At 43.7% G+C, this 13,025-nt stretch overlaps 1 protein-coding gene and 1 pseudogene across 2 annotated transcripts; both read right to left on the bottom strand.

The window, feature by feature from the left end:
- Positions 1-1,360: 1,360 nt before the first annotated feature.
- Positions 1,361-4,596, bottom strand: LOC147215655 (E3 ubiquitin-protein ligase TRIM21-like; annotated as a pseudogene). Its single transcript, XR_015109226.1, has 2 exons — positions 4,310-4,596; positions 1,361-3,472 (listed from the first exon to the last, which is right to left on the bottom strand). The product of XR_015109226.1 is annotated as an E3 ubiquitin-protein ligase TRIM21-like (transcript).
- Positions 4,597-7,914: 3,318 nt separating this feature from the next.
- On the bottom strand, positions 7,915-10,534 carry LOC147215654 (zinc finger protein RFP-like). The gene has a single exon (XM_086178601.1). The coding sequence runs from the start codon at positions 10,480-10,482 to the stop codon at positions 9,055-9,057; it is 1,428 nt and encodes a 475-aa protein (XP_086034727.1). The 5' UTR covers positions 10,483-10,534; the 3' UTR covers positions 7,915-9,054.
- Positions 10,535-13,025: the final 2,491 nt, after the last annotated feature.

Raw genomic sequence — 13,025 nt, 5'->3', positions numbered from 1 at the left:
TCGTTATTTTACACCCACATCTGGTGCTATGGCTTTCCATGATGGGTACTGTGTGCAGTGTAATGGAAATTAGAAAATAAAGGTAAACAAAATGATGTCACACATACGCATAAACATCATTTAAAGCCGCATTGCTTTTATTTTGAAGTTCTCTTCTGTCTACAGCAGGGGTGTCAAACTCATTTCTCATGGCGGACCACATACGGCCTGGGTAGATGCCTAGGAAGATTAAATGAGACTTATAAAGAAAGGGATTTTTAAAACATTTATACATGTGCATATGAAATCTAAATTGAATCTCTGCCTAAACCTTACAAACTAAAGAGAGTGCTAATAAATGTGTAAGGAAGAAAGTATTCACCTGTCCTGTAAATGTGTAAACTTCATACATGAAACATGCATACACATACAACACATACTGAAAATGTATGGAGTTGCGTGAACAGTAGAATTCCGTCAACCTCTTTTGTAGTGAAGCTGGTGACTAACATTGAATTGCACATTTTCGCTAGCAATTAGTTAGCTGGCTTCACTGATTTCTTGGCTATCGGTGAAAGTGGGCCGCTGTTTCCTCAGACCCTGCAGTAATTTCTTGATCTTATCTCTTCTCAGATTTCCTTGCAAGGTATTGCAAATTGTCCTTTCGCTGTGATGAGTCTCGTAGTGGCGCTGAATATTATATTCCTTAAATACTGAAACTTGTTGCAAACACACCGAGCACAAAGGTTTCCCGTGCGTTTCTGTAAATAAATAGGACGTAGTCCATTTTTCATTGAAAATTCTACACTCTTTATCTACTTTTCTCTGCTTTGATAACGACATTTTGGCTGATGAGGGACTAGCGGGGAGGTAGAGAACGGTGTAGAAACAACGTTGTAACAAGCAGCAGATGACGCATTTATAATGTCTGCTGATTGGTCCGTCTCAGTGATGCGGCTTGTCTTTTACTCTGACCAAAATAGTGCGTTCCCCTAGTGGAAAATTCTTGAATTGCATTTAACTAAAAAAATTAAATCCTTGTCTAGTATGCATTTTTTAACTTTCTAATTATCCTGCGGGCCCGATCGAACTCCCTTGCGAGACAGTTCCGGCCCGCAAGGACGTATGTTTGACACCCCTGGTCTATAATTTACATTTGCAGATATGCATGTAGCAACTGTTAGCCCTAAGAGATGTCCCGAGGATAAGATGGCTGTTGGTCACGTTGAATGTAAATAGGTACTCTAAGGTTTCGTGTCTGAACCAAATTCACAGACGGGGCTGTGGCTTATCCTGAGGGATGGGGAGAAGAGCAGTGATATTCAGATGCAAATATCAATACTCCTGTCCTGCTAAGACAGACTGGTCATTTTTCAGCCACTCCCTCTACCAGAGAAACTTTCACTTTCACTTCAAGTATATGACATGGTTCCTGCAGAAGGGAGGAGTTTGCACTGAAACCTTTCTGTTGAAGGAACCTACATTCCATTATGTGTCTTCATATGAGGATAATGGTATTGTTTTGAAAGCAGATGCTGGAATGGAAGTCTTCTCACCTCAAGTCGCCCAAAGTGTAGTCACAGTTGCACTAGAAAAAGAGTAATGGATGCCACTGATTTTATTTTGGTTTTTGGAAAAGGGCTTTTTCCCTTTTTTGTCACCCACATCTGGTACTTTGGCTGTCCCTGACGGTCCTGCTTACAGTGTATTGGAAATTAGGATGTTGATGGTAAAGGTATCAACATTTCTTATTTGAGCAATCAATGATAAGATATCCCTTCAGTGATTTTTGAAATGGATGATTTTCCCAGGTGTACTGTGAGCTATTGATCATTAGCTTGTGATCATTCAGGATGAAGCAGTTTGATTGACAGGACAGATGATCAGAGGGGAGGAGTTACGACTTCCACCACAATACCCAGGACAGAAGAAGGGTTTGAGTTTGTCAGTAAAGTTGCATCCATTGAAAGTATAGATGAGAACTGCATTATTAATGTCATAGAAGGAGACCAGACCCTGGATGTAATCCACAAACACCCCCACTTTCTGAGGGCGAGACCTGAGGGAGAGACAGACTGGCGGATCATCATGAGCGTAATAATGATATTTGAATTGCAAACGTAAAGTCCAGGAACCCTCCTGAGGTCTAAATTCGAGCCCCTCCTTCCTCTTGATGGACTCTCCAGCAACTCCTATAATCCATCCAGGTTTTGTTCCTACATCAACCTTGAAGTAAAATCTGCCTGAGGAGAAACTCTGCACTCCCAAAACACAACAGATACTGGAAAACCTCTCTGGGTTATCAGGAAGATTCCTCTTCACAGCAGTATATTGGACTTGTTTCCCATCTTCAGACAGAAGGAGTTGAGGATGAGCTGTATCAGGATCCAGAGTCACATCCACCTCAAACTGCTGAAGACTCTTCATCTCAGCATCAATCACCTTCCTCATGTCTTCTCCAAGTGTTTCCTCCAGCTGAGACACTGCTCTCCCCACAGACCCCTCAAAAGATACTGGATGAACACTGACCTCTGTCCAGTCTATGGTGTGTGGAGCCTCTTTCAGCTCCAAGAAGCTCTGCAGGAGGTGCAGGTGGTCTTCAGAGCATGAAAGCTGCTTCACCTCAGTGCTTCTGTCCATCAGCTGAGAGATTTCATCTTCCAGCTGGTGGATCAAGTCATCTGTCTGTCTCCTCTTCCTTCTCAGGTCTTCTTCAATGGTCTGTAGGAACTCCTTCAGACTCCTCTCAACAGACTCTTTCAGAGTAGTGAAGACCTGAATCCCTTCTTCTGGCAGCGTCTTCCTCACTGAGGCTGATTGTTTGTTTCATCTGTAGAACCTTCTGTTGTCTCTCCTGGATCATCAGCTGGATCCGTGCATTGGTCTTCACCAGCTCAGCTTTCTTTGCTTCATTTTCTTCATTCAGTGGAACAACAAGATGAGCCCGGTGGTCTGGGTAGGTGCAGTGGACGCAGATGCACTTTTGGTCAGTCTTGCAGAAGAGCTCTAGAGGTTTATGGTGCTTCTCACACATCCCTCCTTCCAGGTTCTCCACAGGGTGGACCAGCTGGTGTCTTTTCAGAGGTGCAGCTGTCAGATGAGGCTCCAGGTGAGTCTCACAGTAAGAAGCCAGACACACCAGGCAGGACTTCAGGGCCTTCAGTTTGGTTCCAGAACAGATGTCACAAGAAACTTCTCCTGCTTTGGCAACTGGTTTCTCTGAGCTGCTGCTGCTGCTGGCTTTCTGTAGTTTGAACTCAGCGACCATCTCACGGATCAGAGTGTTGACCTGAAACTCAGGCTTTGTGTGGAAATGCTTGTAGCACAAAGGACAGCGTAGAGGGCTGTTTCCGTCCCAGAGTTGATTGATGCATGTTCTGCAGAAATTGTGTCCACATGGTGTGGTGACTGGATCAGTGAAGACGTCCAAACAGATTGGGCACTTATACTGATCTTCATGCATCAGCACCCTGGATGTAGACATATTCCGACCCTGAGGATAAGAATGTCAAAGATGAAGCTGAGGAGGGATTGGTGAAGCTTAATGTCAATTGTTCAATGACTAAAGGAGGAACGGCCAGTTGTCCATTGGTCAAGTAGACTGTAGAGAGGTCTTAAAAGACTTTGAGCCTCAGAGCTAAACTGAGAAAGGAGCATCTATTAACTGTGGATATACTCTCTGAGAATGTCAATCCATGAAATAATTCTCATAGCCTTCCCAGTTTGATCAGTTTGATCCAATAACTATTCGAGAGTTACACCATGCAAACACCTTCTCTGCTTTGGAGTGGCTGAGGTGCTAATCATTCTTTTATTTTTTTAGCAGCTGAACTCGATATCACTGAGTGGATCCACTGTCTAGAAAACTAAAAATGTAAAATTCAGCCGTTTAAATTGTATGACATTTCCCCTACTCTGTGTCCAGTTGTATTCTACATCTGAGTGTAAACCGGTATAAAGTACTTCCTTGTCGCTGGGCTAAAAAAAAAGGTGCCAGCTCTTTCAGGAATGTTGTTTATGGCAACAGCAGGAAAACTGGTTGTCCAACAAGCCTGATGTAAAAGATACAGTTTAGAACAGGACTTCAACCCTTACACTTGAAGTGAGAGCCACTCAAAATGATAAAAGAATGTACTGTAACTACATTGTTACTCATTACATCTTAGCTTTTGTAAACTTTGAGCAAATCCTAATAATCTAATTTGACCGGAGTTTACCTCAGTTCCTATGCTGTGGATCAAAACCAAGACAGAAGGACGGGAAATTCCTATGGCATCATTTGTATTCTTGCTCATGTAGAGACGGAGAAAGTCTTCGCGGTTGGACTCACCTGGTTTTAGCTCTTTGTTGTTCAGCCTGAGATGGAGAGAACCGTCCTGCTGCAGCCACTTTGTCTGTCTGGCAGTCTTCCTTTCACTTTTGGGCTTTTACTTGACTCCTGCAGAAGGGAGGAGTTTGCACTGAAGGTTGACCGTTGAAGAATTCTACAGTCCAATGTTTCTGTAAGTACACTGATACAAAAGAAGTCATCTGTTTATCACTTGAAGTTTTTAGCATCAGATCATTGACCCCATTGTCCGCATGATCTACAGATCTACGTTGTCAGGAGGATCAACCTCTTGTAGGTTTCTCATGTAAAAGTGGTCATAGGTGAAGGTCCAAAATGAGAATAATTTGTAGAAGCCTGATGATGGATGATGACAGAAGGCAAAAAGGAACCCTTGTCGGGATGATAGAGACTTGTTCCCATCCAGCAGTCAGGTCTGTCAGATGGTGATTGATGGGAAATTCCTGTTTGCCAGGCCTTGGCCTATGGTGCTTGGGTGGGCACAGCCCTCGAAGACACTGTGGAGCTCACAGTGTGAAGGTTCAACATGGGTAGGGATAGACATTAGACATCAGGCTTGGGTGCAATATATTTCAGACAGCAGACAAAGGTGGAGACTACTTGCTCTCAGCATTGTGAAAAGACTTTATGTAGATTGAATGTCACCTCTCTGTTGGGGAGGGAGCCAGTGATGGAGATGTACCAGCTTGAAACAGTCAGGACTCTCCAAACAAAGCACTGGATATCTAACCTGATTTGTGGAGGGGGTGTGGCTTATCCTGAGAGATGGGGAGCAGAGCAGTGACATCCAGACATCCATTTTTTCAGCCACTCCTTCTACCAGAAAAACTTTCACTTTCACTTCAAGTATATGACATGGCTCCTGTAGATGGGAGGAATTTGCCCTGAAGTATTTCTGTTGAAGTAATCTCCATTCCAATATGTGTCTTCATATGCAGATACCGGTAGCCTTTTGACAGCAGATGCAGGGAACACAAGTTAAATTTTCATTACCAGATGAAACATAGAGAGGAAAACAAAAACCTTTGTGATGTTGACTGGTCAGTGAGATCAGAAGCTTTGCTTGCTTGGCTGCAAGAGCAGTAAAGCTTTTCAACCAAGCTTCAACCATCCAAGGATGCAGCGACCAAGACCATCTTTGAGGTTACCTCCAAAATAACAATACATAGCAATTCATTCTCTCAGGGGTTTCTCTCTCTCTCTCTCTCTCTCTCACACACACACACACACACACACACACACACACACACACACAAATGGGAGGTAATTTGATGGGTTGTTCCGACTGAAGGGGGGTTTTCTCTTCCCCAATGACAAAGGTGGTGGAGTTGTTTCTGATGCTCCTTCTGAGTGACAGGCTACATGACTTGGCGAGCTTGATCTTCATTCTTGCCCAAGCCATCAACTCATTCTTCCTTTTCAGCAATGGGGCGGTACATGGTGCTCTCCGGAGGAAGCTAGTGATGTCGTCCATGGCGCTCCTCAATGAGGATAGCCTCTGATCAGGTGGTAGTTGGATCCCCTCAACCATTTGTCTTGCTCAATGGGGATGACCTCAAATGCTACCATGAACAAGACTGGAAAAATGGCACATCCCATTGCAATCCCTACCTGTAGCAGCTACCACCCTGGTGTTAAGTCTTGGAGGGCAAAGCACATCTGTGGGTTGTTAAAGGTGGATGTAATCAGGTTCTTTATGCAAGGGACCCTTCCCCCCCTTTGCTTTTCTGATGGAATAAGCAATTTCTTCCAGGTAGTTCTCTTTAGGTGCCACAACAGCTCTAGCACTTTGGGGCAGTTCTTGTAGAGTTTGTAGGGGCCAGGGGTGGAAGGGGAGCTTGCTTTCTTAATGACTAGTTGAAATCACTGACCTTGGGAGGAATGGTGTTGAATTCAGCTGTTAGTGAAAAGGACCAAGGCACATACCCTGGTGTTGCTAAGGGGATGTTTCTTAATGGGTCACTGTACTGCCTTCTGGTATGCTGTTCGATCTACTCCCTTCTTGTTTCAAGCTTCCCACTCTTCTCCTCCAGCAGCTGTCTGAAATGCATAAAACGGTCTTTGTAGAAGCTGGTTTGCTCTTTTTACTTCTTTCAACTCTGCGAAGCCTGGCTAGTCTTTGCTGTTGGTGCCTTTGCACAAGCTGGGTGATCTCCTTTTCCCTCCTTCCTTCTTTGATTGCGGGAGTTCTCTGTTTGAGGATATGTTCACCGAACCTGTCCTTACAGGTCCGGTATATTATGTACCATAAAGGTTAAGCTTGGCTTCATCGCCTCCAGGCAACGCTTCCTCCAGTGTCTTTGTAAGGTGTGAATCAAACGTATGCCTTGCCTCTGCAATGTTTGATTTTGGCCAGTGGTCCTTTTTCTCATTGGCCTCTTGGTCTGGGTTTTGTTGATCACACCCTCCGCCCGGGGGCTTCCTTCTTCTGTGCCCTTCAAACCTTCGGCAACATTGAGTCCATCAGCGATGTGGTTTACGATCAGGCTTTTGGTTCCTCGTGTCATACCCATTGGAGCTGTGGAAGGTTGCTGCTGGCCTTTCTGACCGCAACTTGATTTCCCCTGTTGTCTTCACAACCCCATTAATGTGCTCCCTTTTTCCCATCCACATGCACACTTTTGGAGGATCTTCTCCTCGTTCAATTGGGAGATTCGGTGTTCTCATTGTCCATTTTTGTTGCTGTGCTTACTGCAGTGTTGTCCTATATTAGGTCCATCTTCCTCTCACCTCTTGGATGGCCTGCGGGTTTTTTTTTCTCTTTTTGCTCTTTATAATAATTTCGGGTATCACTTGTTAGTGAGTCAAGTGGTTTGATTAACTACCCCTCCACTCCCTGCTGCCATCCAGTCTTTTCTGGCTGAACTCCAGTCTTCCCTGGTTGCCAACTGCTCTGTACACAGTAGTCCAGTAAAAACCAGAACTTCAGTAAACGTATAGGTAGATGAAACTTCTTGCTGGGCATCATTGCTTGTTGAATCTCCTCCAGTGGCCATGGGTGAGCTGCAGGGTCAACAGCTGCAGGGTTATCAGCCAGGGGCCACCGTTCATCAACGTTTCGCCCCTTTAATCCTGGACATCTACTTGTGATGGGGCAGTGAAAGGGACGTCTCCTTGTCACTCCTTGCAGCTGACAGGCGTTACCCACTGTTGTTGGGGTTAGTTCCTCTTTCCCCAGCATCCGTCTTTCCTCCTGAGCCAGAGCCAAACGGTGCCTTTCTCTACCTCCTCTGCCACCTCTTTAATTGCGTTTTTTCAGCTTCCCCCAGTCACTTCTAGGTCCCTCAAGACACATGGTTTAGAGCCCCACAAAGGACCTGCATCCCACCTCAACAGGGTAGATGTTGGTCTTCCAGCCACTCCCCGACACTTGGCAGCCAACTTGGCAAATTTGGTCTTCTTGTGCTGGAAGGCGGCCTCAATCCCTTCCGCATGAGAAACTGAGTTTGATAAGGTATGCCAACCTTGCATTGGTGGACTAAGCAACAACGTCACAAACACACACGCACACATACACATTTACACATCACCAAAAATAAATCAACTGCACTCTCTGGTTGTTACCTCATTTGTATTTTCTTTTATTTGAATGTATTCACAAGCTAATTTTTTTTTTTAGCTATTTGAGCTCCGGCAGTCATTCTGTGATTTTTCTGATATTTGGGGATTTTTTACAGATCTTCAAGGGGAAGTCCTGCTGAGGTCCCTGTATTTCTGCAGTGAATTTAGATCTTTTATCTCATTTTCAACTTACTCCAAGGATTAATGATAAAATATATTCAAGGAAAAACAATCATACAGGTGAAGATCCACATCTGGATGTGGAGAGTACATATATCAGCATTTTTTATTTGAATAGACAAGATATGGCTTTTCTGATATTTGATTGTGACAGTAATCACAGCTGTACAGTAATCTATTGATTATTATGATCATTAATACTAACAGGACAAATGGTCAGGGGGGTGGAGTTACTACTACTACTACTACTCTGGCAGTGTCTTCCTCTCTCAGGCTGATTGTTTCATCTGTAGAACCTTCTGCTGTCTCTCCTGGATCATCAGCTGGATGTCTGCATTGGTCTTCACCAGCTCAGCTTTCTTTGCTTCACTTTCTTCATTCAGAGGAACAACATGGTGAGTCTCGTGGTCTGAGTAGGTGCAGTGGACGCAGATACAAGTCTGGTTGGACTGGCAGTCTGGCATGTAGCAACTATTAGCCCTAAGAGATTTCCGTTCATGCTCAAAGAAAGTTCGGTTCAGAATGTAGAACTTTGGACAAAACCTGCCTACAAAGTTTTGCGGACAGATGTTAAGCCTTGAGTTTAATGTTTGGGAAGCAGATTGCAGTGTTGAAGGAGTACAACTTAAAACGTCATTACCAGATGAAACATGCAGAGAAATTCAAAAATCTTATTGATGCTGACTGGACTCAGACATCATAGTTTTGTTAGCTGAGCTGAAATAGCAACAAGGCTTTTTTACCAAGCTTCTGTAAGGTCTAACTGAGCACACAAATATTTCAGTTGCGTCAGTGATTTCTGATCAATGATAAGATATATTAGGGGGGAACAATAATGCAAGTGAAGATCCTTTTAGGATGTTGATGGTAAAGGTATCAACATTTCCTACTTAAGCAATCAATGATAGGATATCCCTTCAGTGATTTTTGAAATGGATGATTTTCCCAAGTGTAGTGTGAGCTATTGATCATTAGCTTGTGATCATTCAGGATGAAGACGTTTGATTGACAGGACAGATGATCAGAGGGTTGGAGTTTTGACTTTCATCATAATACTCAAGACAGAAGAAGGGTTTGAGTTTGTCAGTGAACTTGCATCCATTGAAGGTGTAGATGAGAAGTGCATTATCTACGTCATAGAAGGAGACCAGACCCTGGTCGTGATCCACAAACACCCCTACTTTCTGAGGGCGAGACCTGAGGGAGAGAAGAACTAGAGGATCATCATTGGCATGACAATGATATTTGAATGTCAAACCTAAAGTCCAGAAACCCTCCTGAGGTCTGAGTGTGAGCGCCTCCTTCCTCTTGATGGAATCTCTAGCAACTCCGATAATCCATTCAGGGTTTGATCCTATATCAACCTCGAAGTAAAATCTGCCTGAGGAGAAACTCTGCTTTCCCAAGACACAACCATATATGGAAAACCTCTCTGGGTTATCAGGAAGATTCCTCTCCACAGCAGTATATTGGACTTGTTTCCCATCTTCAGACAGGATGAGTTGAGGATGAGCTGTATCAGGATCCAGAGTCACATCCACCTCAAACTGCTGAAGACTCTTCATCTCAGCATCGATCACCTTCCTCATGTCTTCTCCAAGTGTCTTCTCCAGCTGAGACACTGCTCTCCCCACAGACCCCTCAAAAGATGCTGGATGAACACTGACCTCTTTCCAGTCTCTGGTGTGTGGAGCCTCTTTCAGCTCCAGGAAGCTCTGCAGGAGGTGCAGGTGGTCTTCAGAGCATGAAAGCTGCTTCACCTCAGTGCTTCTGTCCATCAGCTGAGAGATTTCATCTTCCAGCTGGTGGATCAAATCCTGTGTCTGTCTGCTCTTCCTTCTAAGGTCTTCTTCAATGGTCTGGAGGAACTCCTTCAGACTCCTCTCAACAGACTCTTTGAGAGCAGTGAAGACCTGAATCCCTTCTTCTTTCTTTCTGGCAGCGTCTTCCTCACTGAGGCTGATTGTTTGTTTCATCTGTAGAACCTTCTGTTGTCTCTCCTGGATCATCAGCTGGATGTCTTCATTGGTCTTCACCAGCTCAGCTTTCTTTGCTTCACTTTCTTCATTCAGAGGAACAACATGGTGAGCCCGGTGGTCTGAGCAGGTGCAGTGGATGCAGATCCAAGTCTGGTCAGTCTTGCAGAACACCTCTAGAGGTTTATGGTGCTTCTCACACATCCTGCCTTCCAGGTTCTCCACAGGGTGGACCAGCTGGTGTCTTCTCAGGGCTGGTACTGTCAGATGAGGCTCCAGGTGAGTCTCACAGTAAGAAACCAGACACACCAGGCAGGACTTCAGTGCCTTCAGTTTGGTTCCAGAACAAACGTCACAAGAAACTTCTCCTGCTTTGGCAACTGGTTTTTCTGAGCTGCTGCTGCTGCTGGCTTTCTGCAGTTTGAACTCAGCGACCATCTCACGGATCAGAGTGTTGACCTGCAACTCAGTCTTTGTGTTGAAACGCTTGTTGCACAAAGGACAGCGATGAGGGCTGTTTCCATCCCAGAGTTGATTGATGCATGTTCTGCAGAAGTTGTGTCCACATGTTGTGGTGACTGGATCAGTGAAGACGTCCAAACAGATCGGGCACTTATACTGATCTTCATGCATTAGGACACCGGATGTAGACATGTCTTTACTCTAGGAATAGAAATATCAAAGATAAAGCTCAGGAGAGATGGTGAACCATGATGCTAACTGTTGGATGGCCAAAGGAAGTTTTCCATTGGTCACGTAGAATCTAAAAAGGTCCTAAAAGGCTTTGAGCCTACTTTGAGCTACACTGAGAAAGGAGCATCTGCTAAACACTGGATATACTCTCTGTGAATCTCAACCCATGAAATGATCCTCATAGCCTTCCTGGTTTGATCCATTTGGTTCAATAACAATTCAACAGTTATACCATGCAAACGTCTTCTCACCTTTGGGTTAGCTGAGGTGCTAATCAGGATTTTAGCAGCTGAACTCTATTGATTTCACTCTGTAGATCCACTGTCTATAAAACTTAAAGTCAAATTGCAGCCGTTTTAATTGCATGATGTTTCCCCCCGAGTTTGTCTCCAGTTGTATTCTACATCTGAGTATAAAACCGGTATAAAGTACTTCCTTTTCTTTGGGCTAAAGAAACAGGTGACAGGAATCTTGTTACGGCAACAGCAGGAAAACAGGTTGTCTAACAAGCCTGAAGTGAGAAGGTGCAGTTCAGAACAGGACTGAAATCCTTACACTCGAAGTGAGAGCCAGTAATCATAACAAAATAACCTGCCGTAATTACATTATTATTCATTACATCTTGGCTTTTGTAACCTTTAAGCAAATCCTAATATTCAAGTTGACCAGAGTTTACCTCAGTTCCTCTGACGAAGGTCAAAACCAAGACAGAAGTACAGGAACTTCCTGTGGCATCATTTGTATTCTTTGTCATGTAGAGACAGAGAAAGTCCTTGCAGCTGGACTCACCTGGGTTTGACTTGAGGATGAGAACTGGATGGTTTTCTGTTCTTCAGCCTGAGATGGAGAGAGTCCTCCTGCTGCAGCCACTTTGTCTGTCTGAAAGTCTTACTTTCACTTCAGAGTTTTGAGGTGGCTCCTGCAGAAGGGAGGAGTTTGCACCGAAACCTTTCTGTTGAAGGAACCTGCATTCCATTATGTGTCTTCATATGAGGATATTGGTATTGTTTTAAAAGCAGATGCAGGGATGGAAGCCTTCTCACCTCCAGTCACCAACAGTGTAGCCACAGTTTCACAAGAAAAAGAGTAATTGATCCCACTGATTTTTTTTTTATTTATTTATTTATTTTTTTTTTTTTTGCAAAAGAGCTATTTCCCCGTCTTTTTTTTTTTTTCACCCACATCTGGTACTTTGGCTGTCCCTGATGGGCCTGCGTACAGTGCATTGGAAATTAGAAAATATAAGTGAACAACATTATTTCACACATAGAAATAAACTGGATTTAAAGCGGCATTGCTTTTATTACGAAGGTCTCTTCTATCCACAGGTTACATTTGCAGGTTTGCACATAGCAACTATTAGCCCAAAGAGATTTTCATTCATGCTAAAAGAAAGTTCGGTTCAGAATGTAGAATTTTGAACAAAACGTGCCTACAAAGTTTTGAAGACAGAAGTAAAGCCTTGACTTTTAGTGTTTGGGAAGCAGATTGCAGTGTTGAAGGAGTACAACTTAAAACGTCATTATCAGATGAAACATGCAGAGAAATACATAAATCTTAGTGATGCTGACTGGACTCAGACGTCATAGTTGTTGCAAACACGCCAAGCACAAAGGTTTCCCGTGTGTCTCTGTAGATAAATAGGACGTAGTCAATTTTTTTTTGAAAATTCTACACCCTTTAACTACTTTTCTCTGTTTTGATAACGACATTTTGGCCAATGAGGGAGTAGCGGTTGAGGTAGAGAACAGGATAGAAATAACATCGTAACAAGCAGCAGATGGCGCATTGATAACGTCTGCTGATTGGTCCGTCTCAGTGATGCGGCTTGTCTTCTACTCTGACCAAAATAATGCGCCCCTAGCGGAAAATTCTTGAATTGCATTTCATTTAAAAAATTAAATGTTGTCTTTTTTGCATTTTTTCACTTTCAAATTATGCTGCAGGCCTGGTTGAATCCCTTTGTGGGCTGATTCCGGCCCGCGGGCCGTATGTTTGACACCCCTGATTTAGACAAACAACCATTCACTCTCTCATGACACATTATGGAGAGAAATTCAGCCATTCACTTCCTCGTCCAAATGACAGGGTGAACAAGCTGGATTCCTTGGCTGCTCATCAGGACTCTGCAGACTTTTCAACACAAACACACATGTGAGCACCAATAATAAATCAGAAGGACGGGCTGTTTCTTGAATATTTTTTATTATAATGTATTCCTGAGCTAATATTTCAGTTCCGCCAGTGATTTCTATCATGTTTCTGATATTTGGCTGATATCCCGTTGA

Source organism: Fistularia commersonii, chromosome 31 (assembly GCF_037954325.1).
Source record: "Fistularia commersonii isolate RoL2024-O1a breed Wild chromosome 31, RoL_Fcom_v1.0, whole genome shotgun sequence".
Classification (NCBI taxonomy): domain Eukaryota; kingdom Metazoa; phylum Chordata; class Actinopteri; order Syngnathiformes; family Fistulariidae; genus Fistularia; species Fistularia commersonii.
Note: the sequence above shows the minus strand (reverse complement) of the source record. Positions and strands in the feature narration are given on the sequence as shown.

Excerpts from the sequence above, each read along its gene's own strand:
- LOC147215654 (XM_086178601.1), bottom strand. The coding sequence starts at position 10,482 with ATGGTCGCTGAGTTCAAACTGCAGAAAGCCAGCAGCAGCAGCAGCTCA.